This window comes from Myotis daubentonii, chromosome 4, assembly GCF_963259705.1.
Source record: "Myotis daubentonii chromosome 4, mMyoDau2.1, whole genome shotgun sequence".
Lineage (NCBI taxonomy): Eukaryota > Metazoa > Chordata > Mammalia > Chiroptera > Vespertilionidae > Myotis > Myotis daubentonii.
In genome coordinates, this window is record NC_081843.1 from 75,663,450 (window position 1) to 75,690,315 (window position 26,866).

At 41.0% G+C, this 26,866-nt stretch overlaps 1 protein-coding gene, 1 non-coding gene and 1 pseudogene across 2 annotated transcripts in view; all 3 read right to left on the bottom strand.

Moving 5' to 3' along the window:
- The window catches only part of IQGAP2 (IQ motif containing GTPase activating protein 2), a 269,990-nt gene that overhangs the window by 80,632 nt on the left and 162,492 nt on the right, over positions 1–26,866 (bottom strand). Inside the window, exons 8-13 of the mRNA XM_059694287.1 lie at positions 26,086–26,264; positions 24,204–24,291; positions 20,064–20,227; positions 16,222–16,382; positions 9,006–9,130; positions 666–829 (exon numbers count right to left, since the gene is read on the bottom strand). Of these exons, the coding sequence (XP_059550270.1) occupies positions 666–829; positions 9,006–9,130; positions 16,222–16,382; positions 20,064–20,227; positions 24,204–24,291; positions 26,086–26,264 (881 nt within the window). The remainder of the gene's footprint in view (positions 1–665; positions 830–9,005; positions 9,131–16,221; positions 16,383–20,063; positions 20,228–24,203; positions 24,292–26,085; positions 26,265–26,866) is intronic.
- LOC132234004 (small nucleolar RNA SNORA11) lies at positions 8,646–8,774 on the bottom strand. Its single transcript, XR_009452834.1, has one exon. It is a non-coding gene; the product is annotated as a small nucleolar RNA SNORA11 (small nucleolar RNA).
- LOC132233514 (UBX domain-containing protein 4-like) lies at positions 12,415–15,448 on the bottom strand (annotated as a pseudogene).

The window sequence follows — 26,866 nt, forward strand, 5'->3', positions numbered from 1 at the left end:
TTTTTATGGGGACTCTGGCCAGGTCAGTGTCCTATGTCCAGAATGAAGCATGCTGGTTCCTCCCTAAATCATTCTGCTTTCAACCCACCTAACCAACTCTTCCTTACCTTTCAGGCACAGCTTCTATTCCATTTCCACTGCAACTGTTCTTAGGATTCTAATCCGCAACAATCCCAACCACCTCTGAGTCACCCTATGCACTCCTCATTTTGGCGCTTGGCCACATGCCTGTCTCTACTATTATTTAACTATTCTATCAGAGAATGCGCACTGCCTCAATCAATTTTTCAGCATTGAGGATAAGGACACAGAACATTCAAATGGTGTCACGTGTTCCTTGGATCCCCTTTCCCGTACCAGATTCTACATACTGCACTATGCACACAGTACGTGCTCAGAAAATATCCAAGAACTTGGACTCTGAACAAAAGCTCTCTCACAACTGAGTTTTTAGGAAAAGAGTGGTAGCAGTCATCAGCTCCGGAGCTGGCTTGTTTGACGCCTGGAAATGACAGCGCTATTGCTTCCATTCTGATTCATAGGCAATTGCTGGAAAAAGAGGCTCATAAGCTTTAGGAAAAGATGGGTAAAAAAAAAATCCTCCCTTCTACCTTTTCCCTTATCTAGTCTGTAAATGTGAAGGAAATGAACTTACTGAGACTTACCTTCAGTTTCTGTGATTTGGCGTGGTATAAAACATCTTGGTAGTGCTGGGCATGCTCTGGGTCCACATCTCTAATCTTAACTGAAGGTAACTGCAGAGTTTCTAGTGTCTTTAAAGGATCTCCTTTATCTATAGCTTCATTGATACACCCTATAGCCACAACTCCTGGAAAATGAAGAAAGTTTTTCTTTTAAACCACAGTACTTTATAAGTTCTCTAGAATCAGCAATTGCAAAGATGGAGTTAGGAAGTGGGGTGGGAAATCCACACACAAAAAAACTCTATAAGAGTTAATAAACAAGTACAGCTAAGGCTGTGAGAGATAAGATCAGTGTACAAACATCCATTGTATCCCTATATATTTGCAATGTGCAATCTGAAACAACAGTAAGGGGAAAATCCATATATAATAGATTCTAATTACAAATACAGTATAATTACAAAAAGAATAAATAAGAATAAATTTAACAAAAAAAGCATAAGATATGAAAGATCATTGAAAAAAAATAAAAATGACTTAAGTAAATGGAAAAATCATCTCTTGTTCATGGCTCTAAAGACTTAATATTGTTCAGATGGAACTACTCCTCAAATGGATTTACAGATTCAATGCAACACCTAACAAAATCCCAGCTGCCTATTTTTTTTAACAGACATTGCCAAGCTGATTCTAAAACTCATATGGAAATGCAATAGACCAAGACTAAAATAATGCAATGTTGAAAAAAAGAACAAAGTTGCCCTTGCTGGTTTGGTTCAGTGGGTAGAGCATCGGCCTGTGGACTAAAGGGTCCCAGGTTCGATTCTGGTCAAGGGTACATGCCAGGGTTGTGGGCTCGATCCCCAGCGTGGGGTATGCAGGAGGCTGCCGATCAGTGATTCTCTCTCATCACTGATATTTCTATCTCTCTCTCCCTCTCCCTTACTCTTTGAAATATATATATATATATATATATATATATATATATTATATAAAGATTAGTGCATCTAAACTATAAAAAAAATTTAAAAAGGAAAAAAAAAGAAAAAGAAAAAGTTGAAGGACTTTTCCCAATTTTGAAATTTACTACTAAAGCTACAGTTAATACTGCATTCTACTAGGGTAAGGATATACAGATCAATGGAATAGAATTTAAAATTCAGAAATAAACCCTTACAGTTATGGTCAGTTGATTTTTGACTAGGATGACAAGACAATTCAACAGGTAAATAATAGTTTTTATAACAACTGGATAACCACATGAATTAGAATGAAATTAAATTTCCTATATTATTCCATGCACAAAAAATAACATATGGATCACAGACCTAGAAGTAAAAGCATCTCTAATAATAAAAGCATAATATGCTAATTAAACCAGACAGCTGAACAACCTTCCAGACGTCACTCTGGACATCCTTTGCTGCTGCAGCGGTGGCTGAGGCAGAGGCGGTTAGGGGTGATCAGGCAGGCAGGTGAGCAGTTAGGGGCTATCAGGCAGGCAGGCAGAGGGGTTAGGGGCGATCAGGCAAACAGGCAGGTGAGCGGTTAGGAGCCAGCAGTTCCGGATTGCGAGAGGGATGTCCTAGGGATATTGCGAGAGGGTGCAGGCCGGGCTGAGGGACACCCGCCCCCGTGCACAAATTTCATGCACCAGGCCTCTAGTGAACTATAAAATTCTTGGAAGGAAACATAGGAATAAATCTTTGTGGCCTTGAAGTAGGCACTACTTCTTAGCTATGACACCAAAACCACAAACAACAAAAGAAAAATTGAAATGCATGGGATGTTATAAAACTTTAAACTTTTGTGCTTTAAAGGACATCATCAAAGAAAATGAAGACAACCTACAGAATGAGAGAAAATACTTACAAGTCCTGTATCTGATTAAGGACTTGTATACCTTCTACACAGGTAGGCCACATATACAAGTAACTCTTACTATTCAAAGGAAAAAAGAAAATCCAATTTAAAGTGGGTAAAGGGCTTGATTAGACATTTCTTTAAAGATGGTACACAAATGGCTAATAAGCACATGAAAATATGCTCAATATCATTAGTTATTAGCAAAAAGCAAAACCCAATCCCAATGAGATACCACTTCATACCCACAAACCATAACAGGTGGTGTGCGGATGTGGTGAAACTGGACATACATTGCTGGTGGAAATGGAAAATGATACAGTCAGTTCCTTAAAATAGTAAACACAGACCACCATATGATCCAGCAGTTCTACTTCTTGGTAGGTACTCAAGGGAACGGAAACCATATGTTCACACAAAAGCTTAACATGAATATTTACAGAATGAGTATTCATAATAGTTAAAAATAGAAACAACCCAAATGTCCATCAACTGATGAATGAATAAACAAAGTGTCTACCCATAGAACGAAATATTATTTAACCTAGGAAGGAATATGAAGTATATTGAAATGTGATACAACATAGATGAACCTTGAAAACTTTAGGCTAAGTGAAAAAAAAAATAGACACAAAAGGCCACATATTACATGATTTTATTTATATGAAATGTCAAGAACAGGAAAATCCAGAGAAACAAAGTAGATTAGTAGATTAAGGGATGGGAGGCGGGGATATTAATGGTATGAAGCTTCTTTCTGGGGTGATGAAATGTTATGAATTTAGACAGTGGTGAGACAACAAGATGGTGGTGAAGTAGGTGGAGGTTCACACTCACCTCCTCCCAGCACCATATCAGATTGCAGCTAAAGTACAGAAAAATCAACCAGAATAACCATCTGAAGACTAGCTGAACAGGAGTCTTTTAACTGTTATACAACTTTTAAATACATAAAACAATAAAAAGGTAAATTTTATGGTATATGAATTATGTCTCAATGAAGCTGCTATAAAAAAGGGGTTAGCTTTACATACAAGTAGCAGCAGGAATGCTAATTTCTAAGGCAACCCTCACTTAGACAGTGGATGATGGAATCACAGAATACCAGTGCTGGAAGAATTTAATGTAGAGATATACAGGGGGAAAAAAAACTGAAATGCAAAAACATTTGGATATATATTCTATTCTTTGGATTACTCTACTTCACCACTCTGTAAAAAATGCCAAAACAGAGAGTTCCAAAAGCAAACAATTCCCTACAGTGTTAGAGTGAATTTCCAGGTCAATGTAGTCCCAATGATGTTCAAGGGAATGTTCTGTGACGAAGGAAATGCTCTGTATCTGGGCTTTCCAATACAGTAGCCATTACCCACACGTAAATATTAGGCCATTAAAATGTGGCTAGTGTAAGTGAAAAACATAATTTGAAATTTTATTTAATTTCAGTTAAGATACCCATACTTTCTTGGAAGTATAGGAAAGCTCCATAGTCATGCATGTTTGGGGATATTGTTAAGGTTCAAGTATGGCTACTGAATGCCATTGTTTCAGTAATTCCACCTGGTAAGATAACACCTGGAGCCCTAAGTCTTGGAGGTACTAAGGGAAGAATAAGCATTCCACCAGTTTAACCTTCCACCATCTCTACCTTAGCATAGGATCTTAGGACATAGACTATAAGGTCCAGGAATGGAAAGCATAGAAACCAAGCTATGGAATCTGGAGAGTTTTTGAAACTAGCAAAAGGGATCCATTTGGAGGTCATTTCTCAATACTGCCTTGTTATTAAAAATAAACTATCCACCAGTCTTATAAAACTATAGTATATGTACAAATACGTGTATACATGTGTATATAAACATTGTACACACATACATATATACTAACAGGGGGCTTTTGCTTCCCAGCTTAGTGCTGATGGACCAGAACTACTACAAAACTTAAACATAAACAAGCAGCAAGCTGAGAAAATAAACATTCTTAAAGCCAAACTTATTACTTCTTATTTTGTCAATTACATATCTTTCAACCAAAACAATTACAATTCACTTTAAAAATGTGATATGCTATGAAACAGAATACGTACTATTAATTTTTAATGAGTATCTGCATCTTGAGATATTTGAAAATAAAGTAAAATACTGAGCTAAGTATCCCCCAAATAGATGACTCCATAAATACCACCTTGCTAAGAATGGAAACAATTATCTGGAGGATGGAAGGGACAATCTAAAATGATTAGAAATTATTCCTGATTATAGTACATACTTAAATATGTTTGAAGAAAAAGTAAAAGTACTTTCCTAACATGCAAGTTACATTATCTCAAAACGTTGGAAGAACTCAGGAAAGTCCAAGCACTATCTATATACAAGGTATCATCATTTAAAAAAGATCCTCACCTGAGGATATGTTTTTTTTATATATTTTAGAGAGGGAGAGAGAGAGACAGAGAGAGAGAGAGACCAGTAGGTTGCCTTTTTGTATGTGTCCGACTGGGGATCAAACCCGCAACCTTTTGGTGTATGGAACAACACACCAACCAACCGAGCCACCTGGCCAGGGCAAGGTATTATCATTTACCCTGTTGCAGTTATAAACTGGAGAGCACAGACTACTTCATTTCATTCTCTAGACACCTACCTTGGGTAGACTGTTCTAAATCTTTTAAACACCCCATCCAAAAAGAATCGGAATGACACTGTAAGAATGTGTGTTCCCATTGGCTGCTCACCTGAGGATGAGTGCATGCCAGCTGACTTGATTGAAATCACCTGCTTAAGTTTTGTTTGGCATGTTTCTAAGACTCAAGCTGCTGAGGTCATAGTAAATGACCTCATAGGAGCTGAGAGACCTACGCAGCAGTCCTCCCCCCCCCCCCCCCCGTCACCCCACCCCTCTCCCGCCAGTGCATCTGTATCACTGCCTCTGTTTATAAATCCAGGGGAAATCCCATTTTAACAAAGATTGCTGAGCCTCACTCAGTTCATGGCCCACTTCCTTAAGTCATCATGTGAGACTATAACATCTCGCACGAGAATGTGGGCAGAATGAGGGAGTGGGCAGGAATTCTCTTAGAGGTTGTGTATTTGAGACAGCAGAGGAGGTACCCTACAAAGAATGGTACCTACCAAATGTAAAAAGCAATTCAAAGAAGAAAACTTCCTTGCCTCTGCTATATAAGTGCTCCTCTGGGGCTCTACAGGGAACAGTGAACTTTCCAGTGAGAAACCAAGAGAGCATCCAAGTCAAGAAAACGCATTTAGCAGCTTCTCCATTAAACTCGCCTTCTACATTTATCACTTCCCATTAGCTGCATACCTTATCCACATCACAAATCAGTCAGAGGATGAGACCTGAGAGCACGAGGCAGGGGTGGGCTGGGGAGAGTAAAGCATGTTCAAGATGTCCATGAAAAATTCTCAGCGTTTTCAGATGATTTAATTACTATACTGTAACATTCCTGCCATGGAATACACAATGGTGTATTTTATACTTTAGCTTTTTAAGCAATCACCTAAATATATGCTATCAAGCTCAATACTTAAAATAACTTTAAAAATACCTCATTTTGACAGAATAACAGAACAAGCCAAAAGAAAGAAATTAAATGTTCTGTATTAAACTCCTCAAATACTAGAAAGGAAATATGATATAGAATATCTGAAATAACTCTGCTGGTTATTGCATGTGCCCTTCATGACAAGATGTTTAAAAGAAATATGATAGTGGCCATGTGACATATCTCATGGAGAATGACAGTATTCCAGTTTAACTAGATAAATGTCATACCAATCCAAAGAGATTTTTCTTTAAAAATGATAACCACCTACAAAAGACCTCTCTCTTTTGAAGTTATACACAGGTTACTTTCCCCCCCTTTTCCTGATAAAAGTAAAGGCTCTTAAGATATTCTGGGACAAAAATGGCGTTCCCTCCCCTTTGTAAAATCAAAGTCAAGAATGAGAGTAAAACTATAATTGTTTATCACTGAGAACTCACACACCTTCACTTGCATAAGCAACACACACTACAATCACCAAAGCAGAACTGGACTTCAGGTATTGTCAGAAAGAATTGGGGAAAAGTTATGGAATACTATTCAGCTGTAAAAAAGGAAACTTACCTTTTATGACAGCATCGATGGACCTGAAGAGTATTACATTAAGTGAAATAGGTCAGAGAAAGACAAATACCATATGATCTCATTTATATGTGCAACTTAATAAACAAAAATAAATGAACAAAACAGAAACAGACTCATAGATACAGAGAACTACTGTCAGCTGTCAGAGGGGAGAGGGGTTAGGGGACTGGGTGAAAAGGTGAAGGGAATAAGCAAAAAAAATCCAAGATACCTCATAGACACAGGCAACAGTGTGGTGATTACCAGAGGGAAAGGGGGGTGAGGGGAAGTTGAAGAGGGTAAAGGGGGATAAATGGTAAGGGGAAGAGCCTTGACTGTGGGTAATCCTATATAATAAAAGCCTAATATGCTAAGTGTCTGGTCATCCAGTGACTGGTTGACTGTTCAACCAATCAAAGCGTAATATGCTAATGATATACTAAGGTCGTTCAACCACTTGCTATGACGTACACTGGCCACGGGGGGCAGATAGTCGACTGGTCAACCAGTCACTATGATGTGCACTGACCATCAGGGGGCAGATGCTCCAACCGGTAGGTTAGCTTTCTGCTGGGGTCTAGCCTATCAGGACTGAGCGAGATGGGCCAGACATGCCCTGGAGCCCTCCCACAGTCCCTCCCTGGCCCCGGTCCTGCACTGGTGGGGTCCCGCGGCCTGGCCTGTGCCCTCTCACAATCCGGGACCCCTTGAGGGATGTCGGAGAACTGGTTTCGGCCTAATCCCGCAGGCCACTCCCCAGGGGAGGGTGCCAGACACAGGGCTATGGCTGGCGATCACTGCTGCAGGCAGTGCAAACCTCTCCTAATTGGGTCTGATTGGGTGCAAGCCCACGGCAGGCGCAGTGGGGCCGGGATGAGTGAGAGCGGCAGGTAGGAGCTGCAGGCAGCATTGAACTGTGGGTTTCGGCCTGATCCCCACAGGCCACCCCGAGGGACCCCACACATGCACGAATTCGTGCACCGGGCCTCTGGTGAATATATAATATAATATGCAGATAATGTATTATAGAATTGTACACTTGAAATCATTATAATTTTAATAACCAGTTATCCTAACAAATTCAATAAAAAATTTTAAGAGTGAAGAAAATAAAGAATTAGGAAAAAGCTAGAAAACAAAGATGAGACATGATTCTTTATTTTGCCTACCCAAAGAGTCCATCCTTGGGTGGCATTAGCCAAAGCACTCAAATCATTGGTGCAGGAGACTCCAAGTGTTATAGCGGGGGGTCAAGGAGGAAGGCTGAAAGGCAGAGGGCTGGGGCACTGAGCTTTGTAACAGGACACAAACACCAGGGTTTTGTTTTGTTTGTTTGTTTTAAAAGTATTTTTTTTTTTATTAATTTTGTAGAGGAATGGAGAGGGAGAGAGACAGAGAAACATCAATGTGAGAGTGAAACATGGATTGGCTGCTTCCTGTACACCCCCTGCCAGGGACCAAGCCCCAAATTGGGGCATGTGCCCAGATGGGGAATTGAACCAGCAACCTTTTGGTGCACAGGACGATGCTCAATCAACTGAGCCACCTCAGCCAGGGCTGCTGGTTTTTATGATGGAAAAAACTGCTTAAAGCTTGAATTTGGTAATTCATGCTACAGAAATTAGTGAATAACTGATTGCTAAAGTTACACAGCTCCTTATTCCCCACTGTTTTTATATGCAAAAGGCAAATGATAAGGAAGCAGCTGACACTCAAGAAAGCATGTTTCAGGGCATAGCCTCTTGGGACTGCCCGCTTTCATGCTCATAGTTCATAATTTCTAGAAACACAACAAATCACCATGACTTCTGATTATAAGGCGACAGTTAGATTATGTTCCAATTTCTTCCAAGGGCAGGAACATGTGTCATATTTCAGGAAAATGTCCAAATGAAAAGTCAAAATAAAGTTGAGTGCCTAAACAACTGAGTTATGGAGAGCAGTCAACTGTGAAGTGTCAATAAATAAAAGTTATTAGGACCCCTATGTATGGTTGTTGTTGTATTTTTTTCATGTATAGGGCGTAATGTCACAGGAAGGTCATAGCATCCTGCCACCCGTGAGGAGTAAGCCCAGGTTGCTGTTGGATGTGTTATACACAGAGGAGCCATCCTTCAGGCGCTCTGCTCTCTTCACACCCCACTTACATGTATTTTTAGTCTGTCCTTTCATGTCTTTTTATGTATTTTTGTAATGTTATAATATGTTGGTACAATAGTATAAGCATACAATTTACATATAAATACATACATACATGTTAGAGGAGTGTGCTTTCATAAGGCTCCATGAGCAAAATTTGTAGTCCTAATCTAGAGAAGTCGATACACCTTATTCTCCCACTAACCTAGAGAAAAAAAGTATTCCATACTTACTGTCATTTTCTTCTTGAATTTGAATATTAACCATATCAATACAATTCTGAATTTCATTCCAGCTTAAGGTCTCTTGCCCTTGGGACAAAACGTCCAGTTTAATGGAGAGTAGTTCATCTGCATAACTGTGGAAGAGAGAAGGATCATGACACTAATAACAAAGAGACATTCATTCTTTGTTCAAGTTATGCCTCTTATATTTGACACGAGGGGCCAAAAGTGTTTGTTAGGAGGTGAGACAAAGAGTAGAAAGACAACTAAAACTGGCGTGCAGCTTTGTCAACATACAACAAGCTCACGTATACTAATGGTGTTCTTTTTTCTTAGCAAGACTTTATGTACAAATGCTGTTTAATGAAAGTTCCTCAAAACCCAGCTTCGTACCTAACTCAAGCAAAACAAAACAAAAATAACTTAGATGTCCTCAAGCCTGTGATTTTGCTTTTTGTCTAATTACTAATTTTCTTCCCTTTTGCACATCTTGGCTCTAAAGGACCATGGCCCTCAACCCTTCCATTAAGCGTTCTTTTTTAAAAAAATATATTTTATTGATTTTTTACAGAGAGGAAAGGAGAGAGATAGAGAATCAGAAACATCGATGAGAGAGAAACATCGATCAGCCGCCTCCTGCACATCTCCCACCGGGGATGTGCCCGCAACCCAGGCACATGCCCTTGACCGGAACCGAACCCGGGACCCTTCAGTCCGCAGGCCGACGCTCTATCCACTGAGCCAAACCAGTTTTGGCAAGCGTTCTTTTTATTACTCTTGTTCCTCCCACAATGTGAGCTGCAAGAGTCCTTTCTACTGTAACCCTAAGATACCTGGGTTACCCTGAGATTTAATATGCCTATTGAGGAATCAAATAAAATGCAAATGTAGTTCCAGAAAACCCTGCTAAATGACACACATCTTCACTATATGTTTTCTTGAAGAGGTGGTGCATGAGTTGAATCAGAATATCTTAAAGTTCCTCCTCACCTGTCCACTGCTCCTAAGAGCAACTACTCAAAACCCTCGTGTCCCCTCCCGGCCACGGCACTCTCACACCTCAGTCCTGGCCCCTGGCCCTCCTCACTCAGCGGAGTCCTCTGGAAAATAGAGTTTGGCCAATCACTCCAGTTATTGTTCTTATCTGGAGAAATTTTAGAGGAAAAGACACCCATCTGGATATATTACTAAGGAACTTTCATTTCTCAATACTCAATTTTCCTATTTAAAATTTATAGAACCAGTGTTAGATCCATAAGCTAACAGGAGCCAGTCTAGCCCAAAGTAATGACATGCAATAGTTTAGCTGGCTTTTGCATTACTCCAGGGAAATAAAGACCAATCCTCTATATGCCTATTGATTTACTATGCAGTTTGACTTCTGAATAGCACCTGCAGATTTCCTAACAGAGGTTAAAGAATGAACATTGCATTAAGCTTAAAACTGTTTTCTTATTGTGACAAATTTTCTTAACTTTTTGCATGCCTGCCTGAATCTTTCATTGGGCTCCTTATTCCAGCCCCTTAACTGTGGACCACCGGTTGGCGACCACTGCTCTAGATGACACTGAGATGTCTTCCACGGAGTAGCTTGAGAGAGAAAAACATCATTCAAAATAGGAAGCAGTGGCGATGATGCATTATCTGTCGCCAAATGAGACATACCCAGATGCAGGCCTGAAACTGGTTAACTGTCACGTGTGAGATTTTCCCCTTACCAAGAATTATAAGCCTACGAAGATACTCTGTGTCACTAGTAACATATAATACTGAGCATAAAAAAAATATGGATAAACGGCAACTCCCACTAGTTAGCATCCTTCTAAAAAAGACTGCAGAATCCTTGTGGGTATCTCACATGCTTAATATCTAAATGATAGTCCAGTGGGAATAAAATGAGGAAAAACACAGAAAAAAATGGCAATCACCCATCATTTCTTTAGCAATGAACCAACACTAATCAAAGAGAACCAACTTTAGGGGTAAGACATAGCTCTGCAGGCTTTTCCACCTGAGAGTTAAAGGCATGAACTCTGGAAAGTGCTCTGTAGCTTACCCCACCTCTCAGAGCTCTCTTCACCATCTTCCATGAGCCAACTAGTAACAATATATTTCTAACAGACTGGGAAGTTTTGAGATTAAAATTCAAATTGAGTTCAGCAAATGTTTATTAAACACATACTATATATAAAACATGTTGCAGGCATCACAGGGATATTAAAATGAACAAGATGCAGCCTTTATACTTCAAGGAGCTACCAGTCTCGTGGATAAGACAACAAAAACTCCAAGGAAGTTTTTCACTAGGAAGAATAAAAATTTTATTTTTGGTTCCAAGACTGTGTTCCTCACCACATGATGCTAATTCTCAGGAGATGTGATATGACATTAGCGGGGGTGGGGAGAAGCATGGAAATATTCATGGACGTATAATCCATGGTAGGCAGGGCCTGGCAGCTCCAATACCGTGTCAGCAGACAGGTATGTTCCTGGCGGTGAGAGGAGCACACACAGGAGGAGACAGCTAGAAAGTACAGTGTGTTTGGACCCAGCTTGGCCGAAGGGCAAAATGCAAGGAAAGATGCAGCTGCAGCTAAGGGCAGAACACGTTTAGAGTGAGTCTGTTCTTAATTCAGACGAGAACTGGGAACACTTAAACACAGAAGCATTGTAAACCCAGCTACATTTTAGGACATTTAGTCTGGGAACAGCACATGCCTAGAGCCATGCCAATCCTACATCACTTTTTTGAGAATTAGACAAAAGAATCTTTTTGGGAAAACACAGTCCCAAGTGGGGGGGTGGGGGGGGGGAAGCCACGATAAATAGCTACAGACTCTAAGAATTCATCCAGGCGGCGATGCCTGTACTCTTGTGCTATGAACTTGCACAGCCACAAGGAGTGGCCCAGACCCAGCAACGTTTCTTAAACTTGAAAACCTGTAAACTGGGCTTCCAAGAACTTGGGTGAAAAGCTGACACTAAAAGTGAACTGCTGAGGCTATGGCAGCTCACGGAGGCCAATGTAACTGTCAACACAGGAACCAAAGTGGGCCCTGAAACACAATCGGTATTGGGTCGTCCAGGTGACTCAGAAAATGCTTAAATAAAAAAAATTTTTTATTCAGTGTTTAAGATTAAAAACTATAAGATTTTGCTTGCAGCTGATGAGCGGAAAGAGAAAAATAAACCATAAATCACCTGACTGGCTAGTTAAAACGCTCTAACTTAGAGTCAAATTACTCCGTGCCATACCAGTTACTTCGTGTGGACTTAGGAGTAAAATAGCTCTAAACAAAACGTATTATCTGAGAGCACAGGGCCAATGAATGGATATATGAAATACTGAATAAGAAATCTGATAAAGGGAGGTTGTGGCAGCTCTTTTGATTCTTTTAGGTTTCTAGCAGTTGGTTACTATATGCAACTGAGTTACTATAGCAGTGAGTTACTTTATCTCTTGACTTGTCTGAGTTAAACAACATTAACCCACTAAGCAGGAATAAAAAGACATTTTATAGATTGGTTAGAAGACATAAAGCAGTACCACTTCTCCAGTAGAATTTCAGTTTAATTAAACCATATAAGAAAGCATGATCATTGCACCTAATGTACCTGTCACACCACACCTGTTGAGTAAAATTTCCATCCCAAGTGTTTTCATCTTTACCCTCATCTTGGGCCCCTCAATCTATGTATCTTCCCCTCCTTTTAAAAAATCTTCCCCCCATTTCTCAAGCACTCTCCTTCTGACGGTTCCCTTTCCCCTGAATCGCTAGCCAGTGCAAGGGCTGAAGGTTCCCAACATGCTGTCCCCGAGATCCACGCAGAGGGAGGGTTACTGAACGAGAAGCTGCTAACCAATCCCCAGACGGCAAGGAATGGTGACAGACTCTCCCCGACGTGTCCAAAAGTCTGCACTGGAAAATGTACCAGGGATGCAGCTGGCCTCTTACTGGGCAACAGTACCACTGACGCACTGGGGGCAAGTTTCACATCCAATAAATTCTTTTTATACACTTCTTTGGTAAACTCTTTCCTGGGAAAATGGTTGCTAATGAAAAATTACAATAAATGTTGCCAACAGCCTGTGCAGCAAACTGCCTTTCCTCTTCTAGAGGAGCCTCAGAAGGGAACTGATTTGTGAAGAGAGAACCACCAGAAAGATGGAATTGAATTCTTGCAACTTTGCTTCCTTCTCTTGCAGAAGCGTCCCTCTTAACTTCCAGTTCAGCCTGTGTAGCCAGCAAGGCAGCCGCGTTAGCCGCTTCTACTTCTTCCTGTGTACTTGGAAAATGAGTCGCTCTCTGCACGGTCCAATGCAATCTGATGTTTTGTACGTTCTCAAACTGCCCGATCTTCTTTCTGACTTTTCCGTTTCTTTCCTCGAACATTTTTTTTGCTAATTCCTCTTCTTGCTTTCTTTTATACTCCAACATTTCTTTTCCAGTTTTTCTCCTCTCAATTTCCTTCTTAACCTCTCTCTGTGTTCTTCCCCTTTCCTTCTCTCTTCTCTTCCTTTCTTCAAGTGTCTGGGTTGGTCTCTGCTCTGGCAGTGAGGTCCTCCGCTGGTCTCTGATGTGAACACCCACTAGGTCCTGAGACGGAAGGACATGGCTGGATCTTTCTCCTGTTGCAGACTCTGAGTTTGTAGCAGATGCGGGTGGTGTCCCACAAAGCTCCCCATTTCCGGACTGAGAGTTTGCAGAAGTGTTGTTAGGTTGAATGAGCTGGACGGAGTAGAGACTGAACTTGTTGACTGCTGCCTGCCATTTCCATTGAAGTTTCTCCTTTTAATGAGTGCATCTGCCGGACTTTGAATTTTGGAAACAAGTTCATCTGCAGAAACACTTCCTTCTATTACTGCCAAGGGAATTCTACTGTCTCCAATAAAGAAACTAGGCGAACCAGCCCGTGTGGCTCAGTGGCTGAACACCAATCCATGAACCATGAAGTCACTGGTTCGATTCCCGGTCAGGGCACATGCCCAGTTCCCAGCTTGATTCCCAGTGTGGGGGACGGGCAGGAGGCAGCTGATGAGATGATCCTTCTCTCTCCTCAATGTTTCTCTCTAACCCTCTCCCTTCCTCTCTCTACAAATCAGTTAAAAACACTTTTTTTTTAAAATAAAGAAACTGGGTGGAATACATACTAGAGGATAGATTTGTGAAAATTGTAGGTAGGCTTTACTTTTGGTACTGACTTTAATAGCAAAAAACTGTTTGAAGATGCTTTTGTCACTTGCTCATCTTCCCAACTTGCAGCCATCACTTCCCATGAACACCATGAAGATTGCGCGCTCCTCTTGGCCAACAGGATGGCTGCCAGGATGGCGCCCTGGAACCACAGCATCCTCCACTGGTCCTAGGTGCTCACTGCATGTGTTGTCCCCGTGGTCTCGGAGTTGGCCCTCCCTCCCCTTTTCCCATTCATGGGACCCCGCAGCTCTCCATCCCACCTCTCCATCTCACTTGGCACAAACGCAAACCTGTCAGCGGCCTCCTGGGACACGTGCAAGTGCAAGTGGGAGAGCTAGGAGTGCGCCTAGTCACGTGACGCCACACACCAAGGTTGGCAGTGAGCTCCCTCAAGAATTTTTAAAAATATTATTAAAACATACAGAATACTTGAACTCTGAGGCCGAGGCTGTATCTGTAGGCCCTAGTTGAAAACCAGGTGTAAAAGTGGTTCTCAAATAGAATGTGGGACTCCTTCCTCAATGGGTTATTTGTCAATTGGGATGGGGAAAGAGAAGATTTTTCAAAATCAAAATGGGTGAATTGGAGGGAGGGGGGACTGTCCTTTAGAGGGTGTGGCCAGGGATGCTAAATCTGTGGGACAGCCCTGACAATTCTCTCAGCCAGATTCCCCATGAGCGCCCCAGTAGGCTGTTAGGCTTCATGAGGGAGTGACCAGCTCTGTCTTCTACTCCAACGCTAAGAGAGAGCAGAGCAAAGCCTGGTTAGGTAAGAATAGGGACAGATAAAATCTAGGAAGACCAATCTGGAGGTTATTATATATAGAAGCAAAAGTGAAAACGAGGTGGTCGCTGGGAAATGGAGACACTTTGCAGAGGTATTGCACACAGACTGGATACTGACAGGGAGAGAAGTGAGTGGGCTGTTTACAGCAGGAGGCTGCCTGGCAGAGGGCAGGGGAAACTCAAGCTGAACTTGAGGTTTCTAAGCGTGGAGGAGAGGGTGGTGTCATGAACACAAACAGTAGGAATAGTAGAAATAAATTACCTTGGAAAGAGACTCTGAGGCATAAAGAACCAGGTGGCCAAATGTATGTAGTGTAAGAGCATCAGTTTCTCCAAAAAAGACTAAAAACAAGGAAAGTCCAGTGTCCTCCTACTTTTGGGCCATTCTCTACATAGACAAGTGGTCAAACACCAAGTTAAAAAAAATTTTTTTCCTGTACAACTATACTGACTCAGGAGAATTACTCAACCTTTCTATTTGAGCAGTTCCAGAAACAATAGTTGAAGAGTTTTGTCAAGATCTAAGCAGACATCTCCCCCTGGTGGTCACAAGGATGGAAAATCACTTGGTTTTTTATTTAGGCTTTTGTCTTGCCTGCATCTTTCATTGGGTTCCTATTCCAGGCCCTTAATGTTCTCTCTGGATTTGCTCTAGTGCTTTATAATACTGTCGATTGTATTACCTAGTACCATATTTAAGGAACACGAAACAAAAAATACTAAACTGAGATTGTTACCCACTGCCATGGTCCACTGTGGTCTCAGCATTCCTTTGGTTTAACCACCAGAAAAATGAGATTTGGGGCCCAGTTGCCAAATTTTGGGTTGATAAATCCAGATTCAGTTTCCTCATCAGTAACATAAAGAGAATTGAACCAGAGGATTATTAAGGTTCCTTTCCACTTTTCTACATATTGTCATCTCCCAAAGAAGCCCAAAGGAAGGTATGGAGAAGGTATGTTTTCAACATTTCTTGCATTTTTAGCCTGTCAAATATAATCTTTGCTAATGACAAAGTCAGTCAGCAATTTCCATAGGATGATCATTTTTAGACCTCTGCTTCACTAAAAGGAAGGATGTACAGGAGGAACTATAATATTACACTCTTAAAACAAAGTAGACTAACTTTCAAGAAAATGAGCATGGCTATATGGATTTCTTCAATACGTAACAAATCCTTTATGTGTGAGATCGGCCAAACATACATTTCTGCGTTGAGAAGAGTTTTGGAAAACACCTTACCGTTCAACATACGTCTCGTCCAGATTGTTGAAGCCTATCGCTGGGCTTCTGAGTTGATTCTGCACAGATACCAGGTCCTTGCTGTCCAAGGCCTGGTTTAGTAAAGCAACAGCAGACAGCATTTCCACCGCAATCAAGAGCTCCTCGTGGGCCAAGTAGTTCTGTCGGGAAACATGGCAGTGAGTTCACACACCTTGTGGGTACGATGGGGGTTTAGAATGCACATTTCAAAAATGATGAAAAGTCGAAGATTTTGACAACCCAGGAGAAAAAGAGCTCCCTGGTCACCTATTCTTCACCGGCTTTCAAGAAGAAGTAAATTGGCTTCCGGGATTTTCTTAGGTGGTTTTGGCAACTGAGTTCATTACAGCCAACATTTATGATTCAGAAAACAACTGCATTCCCATAGCTGATTCCTACTCCCAGCTGTACTGGCTGCTCACAGGCTCAGTCTCACCAAATAATTAAGCCAAGCATTAGAGAATGTTCTCACTGTCTGAGAGTGTGAGGTAAGATTTTAGGATAACTAATGATTTTCAATTTGAATTAAGGGTAAGGAAAAGAGGATAGAATTTCCCCTAAAAGTTATAGCCCCAGAAAACTAAATAAAAATATTTAAGGTAAGAATATTGATTCCAGCTTCAAAAAGTTAGTCACATATTTATAACTAGGTAAACATTTTAAAATGTACTATATATAACATCTAGATGTTTAAAGAAATGTGAGGTTTATCTTTTGGCAAAATAAATAAGAATCTCCAGATTTACAAATCTGAATTTGGCTTATTTAAAAAGTACATCTTAGATTTTAGAACACTTTTCCTCTTCAATTTTATCTTCCATTTAACCATTTTATACTAACTTGGCCTAACTTCCTAAAGGTTATTTCTTCCATATATTGAAGGAACACAAAGGGGGCATAAAAATGAATTAATAAAAAAATCTGATATATATCTTTACATCTAGGATATTATATGTATTTTATATGTATGTAATGTTTATAATATAGATTTCTGAATATCCACAGAAATCTTGCAACAAAATGATTTTAGAGTAACAAAGCGTAATTTTCCCTTCCAAAGCAAATGGGAAGAAGAGGTTATTATAGGGAACATGTAACTAAATTTTATCTAAATATCTTATATTGACTAACACATAGGGAAAGTATAAAATTACAAGTAAAGGGTAGAATGGAATCATTTGAGATTCACCTATTTACCCTTTCAAGTGAACTATCCACAAATATCTAAAGTGGTACACAACAAAAATGATAAGGAAAGATAAAGAAATAGTCATTAGTTTATTGACCAAATGGGGATGAATGCCTGTGTAGAGTTCCAGTAGCCTTGGGCTTCAAAGCTAGAGAAGTAGCAGGAAATATTAATGCAATTTGAGGAAATAACCTATTTTTCTTTTATTTTAAAATAGCATCTTTTGCCCAGCTGGTGTGGCTCAGTGGTTGAACACTGACCTATGAACCAGGAAGTCATGGTCCGATTCTGGTCGGGGCACATGCCCAGGTTGTGGTTGTGTCTAGGTTTCGGGCTTAATCCCCAGTAGGGGGCGGGCAGGAAGCATCTGATCAATGATTCTCTCTCATCATTGATGTTTCTATCTTTCTCCCTTTCCCTTCCTCTCTTTGAAATCAATAAAAAATATATTTAAAAAAATAGACTCTATTTTGACAACATAGGAAGTCTTAATAAGCAAGTCCTACCACCCCAGTCCTTTAGTATATGTTCTTCTATTTATTTTTAATTTATGCAAACATTTATAGAGGTGTTTTTGTTGTTGTTGTTTTGTTAATCCTCATGCAAGGATATTTTTTTCCATTGATTTTATTTTTTTCAGAGAGAGGAAAAGGGAGAAAGGGAGGTGATATAGGGGAGAGAGAGAGAGGGAAAAAGAGAAAGAGAGAGAGATAAACATCCATGTGAGAGCCAATTGGTTGTCTCCCGCACATACCCTGACTGGGGCCGGGGATCAAACCTGCAACCCCGTTACGTGCCCTTGACCAGGAATTGAACCCTTGACCCTTCAGTGCACAGGCCAATACTCTAACCATTGAGTGACACCAGCCAGGACTACAGAAGTGTTTTGAAACCAACTTATTGTTTTTCTAATTACAAAAAAAAACAAGATAATGCCATATATTTTAATCTACTTTAATCTAATTTTCCACTTAATCTTAAACATGTCATTTGTTTCCTGCTTTTCAGTATTAGAGACAATGCTATGAAACAGCCTTGTGGCTACAAACTTTTGATTCACATTCTTTTCCTAGGAATGTGATTGTCAGGAAAATGGGTAAGAGCCTTCGATACACACCATTCAGATCACCCCGCAGAAAGGCTGCACCACTCATGCTCCTGTCAACTGTGCAGGAGGTGCCTGCTGCCCAAACCCGTGCTGACACAGGTTAGATCTCTCCTCTCTCCACCAGCCTGATTTCTAAAAACAACTGCATTTTGATTTAATTTACATTTAGTTACTTCTGGTTGAGTTTGAACATTTTTTGTGTGTTTGTCATTATGAATACTAGATATTTCGTGAATTGCCCTTTTATGCTTTTGCCCCCCTCCCACATTTTTTTGGTGGATCAGTACTGTTTCTAATTTTTAAGAGCCAATGTCCTTTTATGTTTCCTTAAAATTTTAATTTAAGATCATTTTTTTTTCACATTTAACCTTTTATATTGAAAATTTATTCTGATATGTGCAGTGAGGTAATGTTTTCTTTTCCAAGTGGTGAAATATTTGTTAAGGATTTCATTCCTTTCCCCACCTTTTAAAATACTAGCTCTCTCATATATTAAATTCTTGGCTCTGTTCCAGTACTTCTCATTCTGTTCCATTGTTTAGCTGAATTTATAGTACACATGCTCTTAATTACTCTAACCTTATGTGAATATTACTGTTTAATACTATTCACATATTAAGGAGCATAAATTTACACAAATTAAAGCCATGGTGCTAATGTTCTAATTGTAGATTTCTATAAATGCTGATTTTGAGCTTATTTTTCTATTAAAAAAACATAACATTTCGGACTCTGTGATCGATTGCTCCACACAGGGAGGCCCTGCCCACCCAGTGGGGGCTCTGCGATCCATCACCATGTAGAGGGTGGCCCTGCCCACCTGGCCAGGGCTCGAATCCATCGCAGGGCAGAGGGTGGCCTGGGCCTCCCTCTGTGGGGCAATCATGGGGCGATGGCGAGGCCCCCCCGACCCCCGACCAATCGCACGGCACCCACTTTGGCTGGCCTGGCCCCGGTATGTGTCATAGAGTGGTCGTCCGGAAGGTTGTCCGGACAGTCGTTCTGCTGTTTGGTCGTTCAGTTGATTTGCATGTTATGCTTTTATTATTATAGATATGCACAGCCCATGGTCACAGACAATAATGTGGTGAAGGCCTTGGAGGGGCAGGTGCAGAGTAGAGGGGTCAATGGGAAAACACCACCACCACCAACGAAACCAAGGGGACATCTCTAATACTTTCAACAATAAAGGTAAATTAAAAAAAAAAACACATTTAAAAATTCAGTAAAGTTTAAAAATGATCCAAAAAACTTTAAAAAATCACAGCGAACAAGAAACACCTGTTTTCAATGGGTATTTGAGTAGAGCTCTGTCTGCACTTCCTAACTATGCTCTTAGATTCGTTACGTGGATGAAAAGCAGGTTAAAGGAGAAGGCAGCCATGAAATTGGTACAGGGAGGCCTACAAGACGGGGATTGGAACAAGTTAAAGACTCTACACTCCTGTTCACCTCCTAAACAGCCTTCCGCATGGCTTGGACCCATACTGAACATCTCCACAACTGCAGTCTCCTCTGACTCACCATGGCGTTCTGTTTCTGGAGGTTGAAAAGTTCGTTCTGATACATTGCAGCTGCAAAGGGATAAACAGCAGGCAGCTGGGCCTCCGGTCTCTCCAGTGCGAGCAGCGTCCTCTTGGGGTCGCCTTCCTGGATGACAGCATTGATGTGGTCCACTGCAGCCAGCCCTGAGGGTGGGAGTCACACCGTCAGAATGTCCACATTCCCACTTGGCCTGACCCATCCAGCCCAGCTGTCCAAGGATTAGAACCAAAGGAGTCACTGTCCATGAGCTCGGAGAAGCTGCAGTTGGAGGACAGGCCAAACCTTGGAAACGGTAGCTGAGTGACTGGAAGTTGGTCCAATGCTTGGAGGTAGGACCTACGAGAACGTCCGCACGGACGGAGCTGGAGTTAGAGGGCATTCCTGCCTAGCATGACTTCCTTACAAAATTCTTCCTTTGTGGGCGCACCTCTTCCAGGAAGCCTTCACATGGGTCTAGTCCCAAGGATTTTGCACCTTAGGAATCCACACAGTATTTGGAGCTGGGCCATACAGATCCTGCAGGCATTGCTCTTTAATGCTCCTATGTGTTCAGCCTCCCTGGGGAGACTGAAGCTATGGGAAGCCTTGCCCTACTGCTGTATCCTTCCTCTGAGTCAGAACCATGGAAAACCCGCAGCCAGCACTCGGACACGCTGCTGCTTGAGACTGATGGTATTAGTTCTCAGAATAGCCGCTTCCCCTCAACTGCATGTTCTATGAATTATGGTTCTTTATTTTTAAAGCCTCACCCAAGGCTTAGAGAGAGGAAAAGAAGGAGGGAGAGGGGATGTAAGGAAGAGGGAGAGGGAGGGGGAGGGAGGGAGGAAGGGAGAGGGAGAGGGAGAGGGAGGGAGAGAGAGAGAGAGAGAGAGAGAGAGAGAGAGAGAGAGAGAGAGAGAGAATGAATGAATGAATCATCGGTCAGTTGCCTTCTGCACATGCCTCAACTGGTAACCCAGGAATGTGCCCTGACCAGGAATCAAACCAACAACCTTTCGGTGCACAGGATGACACTCAACCAGATGAGCCACTCTGGCCGAGCTGAATTGTGATTCTTAAGAAAAAATAGTTCAGGTATGTTTTTGTTTTGTTTTTTTTAATATATTTTATTGATTTTTTACAGAGAAGAAGGGAGAGGGATAGAGAGTTAGAAACATCAACGAGAGAAATCGATCAGCTGCCTCTGGCTCGCCCCTTACGGGGGATGTGCCCGCAACCAAGGTACATGCCCTTGACCGGAATCGAACCTGGGACCCTTCAGTCCGTAGGCCGACGCTCTATCCATTGAGCCAAATCGGTTCGGCCAGGTATGTTTTTTTAAAATATTACAATAAAAATCCATATGATTGAATAAGTCTATGCTAGTATCAGTTAATCTAAATAAAAAGGCCCTGGTCACAGAAATGCCTTGGTGGACATGAGCTGCCTGAATTATAAGCTCTGCAATGTCTCTACCAGCTGCAATGTTCAGATTACAAGACCTGAATTTTAGTGACCAAACTGAGGGTGCTTGAAACAGTAGATTCAGTGTCATTTTCAGAAAACAGAAAGGAATTGCTGACCGAATGGAAGGATGAGTAGTGAACTCAGCCACCAGGCAACAGCAGAGCAGACAGAACAGGCAGGATTTTGCCCCGTAAAGAAGACGTCAGGGTAGTAGAAAAAACACAGACCCCATACACTTCTAGAGCTTTTCAAGGGTTCATCTGTCTCCCTAGTACACAACTAAGATTATTCTAACCCTTTCCAACAGATAACCATTTATCTTCTCTAACTAAATTTTCAAGGAGCTGCCCTTAATAACCTTTCAACTAAGAGACATCATTCAAAATCAGGAAATACAACGAATGCAATCTTTCATGCCACAATCCCAGAAAACATACACTTATTCTAAAGGATCCTAAGAACCCAAACACTTGTTTCTATTCTTAGAATTAATATGACAAATGAAGGAATTCCAGAAAGGAAGGTCAGGGGTTGGTTGTGATGTCTGCTGTTCCGTTAAAGTTATCTGAGACCTTTCCACTGTGTCTCTGATTACTTTGGATGGGATCCTGCATCACCTCTGAAAACTCTATTAGATGAATTTACACAACTGGAGGGTAAAATATTACCGGAAAAATTACACCCTTAAAGCACTCTTAATGCATCAGTACTTCTAAAAAGAAAATAAAGTAAGCTTAACCACTCTTTTACATGGTGCATTTAACAAAATTTCCAGCCCCAACCTTAACAAAATAGGTCATGTAATGAATGGAATGCCAAACCCAAAAGTTAAATAATTGTAGTTCAAACAAAGCTGACGACAGGGCTGGTGGCATTACCGTCAAAGCGGTCACTTATGCCATAACTATGGCTGCTACGACTGTGGACCACCTTAACATTTTAATATCATAACCTCAATGGTTGGGGAGAAGCTTGTCAAGTAGCTGTAAACGTACATATTTTAAAGCATACAATTGTTTCATTGTCATGTCACGGACTAAAACATGCTTTTGAGTTTTTTTTTCCAAGACTACGTTTAGTTCTACTGGACTATACATTTTCAGATGGGAAGAGATAAGAAACTTCAGAATAATCATGTTCTGCACCTTTAAAACCACCAAACATTGCAATGCCCTTCATAATTTCAGCTGGTTATAAATCATATCAGTATAAATCAGCTCAGGCTTTTTATTTAAAAATGGGGAAAATAAGTATAAATTTGTCATGGAGTAAAGTATTAAAACATTTACATAAGGCATTTTATTTAACATGAAAAATAAATCAATGTTAGTGGATATAAACATTTCAAAATAAAGGATGGCAAACGGTTATGGGAACTAAGCTTATGGACCTCAGATGTCTTACTGGCAATATTAATTTCTTCCTGCAATTCATTTATGTCAAGCATAATGAAATTGTCAGCTTTTAAACAGAGCAGAGAAACTTAAAATTGTGCTTCATGTATCATCACCAACATGCTCAATATTTAATAAGAATAGAAATACACATCCCACAAGGTTAAGATATTCCCTTAAAAAAAAGTTACCCTAGAGCTCTTAGCAGTGTATGTGTGAGATAACTTCTCAAACCTACTCAGTTGTTAACTCCTACATATTTACATCAGGGTCCTCTGGGCCTCTTTAGTTACTGTTTGAAGTCTCTGCCAGTAACTTAGGAGCAAATGTCTGGGTTACACCTACAGGTAGGTCTGCGTTGTTTTGAAGGTGTTAAGAGCGATAAGGAACCTCCAAAGCTCATAGAGGATGTTAAATCAAGGAAAAGGTTTAGGACTGTTGTGATTAGGAAATACTCCACATTTAGGTTTGGCAGACATTTCACATGATTTACTAAATGGGCGAAATGGGCTTTCAAGTATTCATTTTGTAATATATATGGATTATTTAGGTTAACCTACGGGAAATAAATGTCAAATACAATTCCTTACTGGTTCAAGTAAAAGTACATTTTATTAGAAGGGGGAAAAGACTAATAAAGAGATGAATGTATCTAAACTTGCATATTCTTATTTTAATTACCCACGTTTTCTGGTCATACAACTGCACCAAGTAACAAGAAGAACGAACTGTACAACTCCACAGAGTCTCAGGGACATGGATGTAAGCCTGTCACTATGCCATTTCATCGGTCTGTCAAGTTCACTCACTTGGATAAAAGCTACACAAGATGTAAGAAAAGAATTCTTACAAACTGAGACTAATAACTGGGAAGTAATAAAGAGTAGAGCTGCTAATAATACCTTTTATAGTTCCAATCGAATGCCATCACATAATCATGGGCAAGGAATGACAGTCTTTAAGTCATACTATTTTTACTAAATAACCTCCAGTATTATACCAATCAGGGAAAGGTTCAGAATATGACATACACTGTACCTACGAGGAAACACCTTGAGCTACTCTGCACGGACTGGGGACAAGATCACCAAATAATGCTCCATAGGAAACTGTCAGATGATACACCTTAATTAAGGGCAACATTGACATTTAGCGGGTTTTTCATCATGCAAGGGCAGTTTTATAAGGGTACAAATTGAGAGTTTTGCTGAGACTCTGACAAGGAATATTCATATCTTATAGATAAGTATCCATTTCTTTCGTAGAATCCATTACTTACTGTTGACTTTATTGATATTGCCTTGGATTTCTGCTTGTGTCAGCAGTTCTTCATACGCATCTCTTTCTTCTTCTGAAATACAGTTATTCTGCAAAACAAAGTCTTCACTGATTCCTGAGGCTAAATGTTTCCAAAGCTCGATATTCAAAAGCAAAAATGCAAGGAGCATTAAAAACCATTCACTAACATCCACGTGAACGCAACAGAAGCATTTCAGAGCGTCTGCTTTGTGCAGGGCACTATGGTTAGATATGCCCAGCAAGGACTGCAAAGATGAACAGACCCTGTGAGTTTCTGCAAAGGCCCAATTTTCTAATGTAAACCTTATGTTGGACCCCTTGATATTGCCATTTTTGAATATCAAAACCAGTTAAATATAGGCAATTTCATTTGATTCAGTCTAATAAAATCAAGAACACAAATAATGAATATACATAGTACAATGGAATACATTCTATAGGAGAGGTACATGCGTAGTTGGAAAGAAAATTTTAAAAAGAGACAGCAAATGAGGAAGTGCTGGAGGGAGAGAGTCATGTTAAAGGCAGAATGGGGAGCAGGATATAGTCAGCAGGATTTGGTGAAAAACATGGGAAAGCCTGGCACATTGGGCTGCAAACAGAATTGGGAGGGGGGCGGGGGTCCAGGGCCAGCCCAAAACACGGTGAGGTAGAGTGCGTATCCTAGAGGCCTTTTAAGGACAAGAAAAGGACCTGTACTTAACCCAGTAGGCAGTAGGGAATCGGGGGAGGTTTCCGGTGAAATGACACCAGATCTGTAGCTAAATATTAATTTTGCAACCTCTAGCTTTGAGAAGGGTTGGCTTGGAGAGTGACAGGAAGCACGGAGACCCCCGAGGAAGGTGCTGCAGGAGTCCTGAGGCCAGGTCAGGCGGGGCAGGGCTGAGGCAAGAGTGACGAGACTAGAGGTAGGTGGATGGATGTAAACCTGGCAAGAAAAGGCCACAGAATGCAGTGATGGATAGGACACAGGGGACACGGAAAGCATTCCGAAGCAGTGTGGAAGTCCTTCCAAAGGGAAGTCAGCAAGGGCACATGTGGAGAAGGGCAGGGTAGAGATGAACGCCCTTCTGATATGGTGAGCAGCAAGGCCGGAGGGACCGAGATGAAGTTATCCGGAGGGGCATTAGAGGGCCTGTTATGAAGCTGAGAGCGATTTCTTCAACAAGTGGATGAGCCTACTTGAGGAAGAACAGAGAGAGGAGTGACTCAATGTCAATGTCAATCCCCACACTTAGCGGGAGGAGGAAGAGACACTCACTGATGCAGAGAACCACAGCCACATTTTTGGTAATGGAGCTGAAGCTGAGATGGCAAGAGCCGAAAGAGAGGAGAGTTGGGAGCAAGCGGAAGCTGAGTGCAGACAGTCTTCAGTAACACAAGCCAGGCAGGAAGTGGGGTGCGGAGTCGGAACAGGAGCAGGCTGCCTTGCTAAGGAAGAAAACCTCTTCCTCCAGTATGAGGGTGGATGTCGGGAAAATAGAAAGAGAGTGGACTCAAAACATCCTCTCTAAACTTCACCACACTGAATTATTAACCTCTACTAATAAACCTACAGGTCACTCAGCCAACACAAGGTCTGCAGGTGGTGCTAACAAGGAAAGAGCTTTAGCTGCTACTTTCACACCTTTCAGAGAGGTAGAAGTTTATGGCATAACCTTAAAAACCTTGCAACTTACAATATTCATCACAAAAGGAAACCCAATTTCTATCCATAGTGCAAGATCTTTTTTCACCCTTACCCTTCTCCCAAACCAGTTGCCTGTGGCTACAGAGACCACAGCCAGTTGAATTAAAAATATCCCCCTTTTTCAAACTAGCTACTCATAACCATATTTATCACTGAGAACCTAATTAAATACCTTCAGTTTTGCATTTTCTTCTTTTCCCTTTTTGGCTGCCCAGAGTTCCTTCTGATATTCTTGTGCAAGGTTCTCATCCACTAAAGTTAAAACTGCATTTGGGTTTCTTAGTGTTATAATGGTCTGCTCTGCTATTCCTTTTTCAATAGCTTCATTAATAGCGATAACAGCAGCATGCACTGAGAAGAGAGAGAGAAAAAGAGATTTTTACCAGCAAAAGATAACACGGACAGTTGCACTGACACTGCAAACACTTAAGTTGGTTTACTTTCTTCGTTGGCTCCCAGTAAACATACCAAAAAAGAGGCCTCAGACGCATCACAGAGCACCCCTCTGAAAGCCTCTCCACCTGCCCATCTGTCTCCCGTCCTGCCTCAGCCTCTGTTACATAATCCCCATTCATTCATCCATTCAACCTGCACTGAATGACTCAAGTGAACCAAGTGCTATGACAACCACGTGGGGGTTTGAAGGGTCACATGGACACTTTTAAAGTAGCAGGTTGATTCCAAGAGATGCCTGCAACTTAACTTGCAACACTAAAGGACAATGAGCCCTGCCACTAAAATCTAAGGACAAAGAGAGTAAAGAAATATTTTGAAAAATGAAGATATCTCCAGAACCTCTTAATCCACATTGCACAAGCGGCTGTTTAAAGTCCCAAATCAATTAATTACCTATATTCTGATATGCTCAAATTAAGCATCTACAATACATATAATAAAAGCTTTCAGAGAGGTTTAAAGTATCGTCTAAAAATTCTGTTTCTGTAACCAAAACC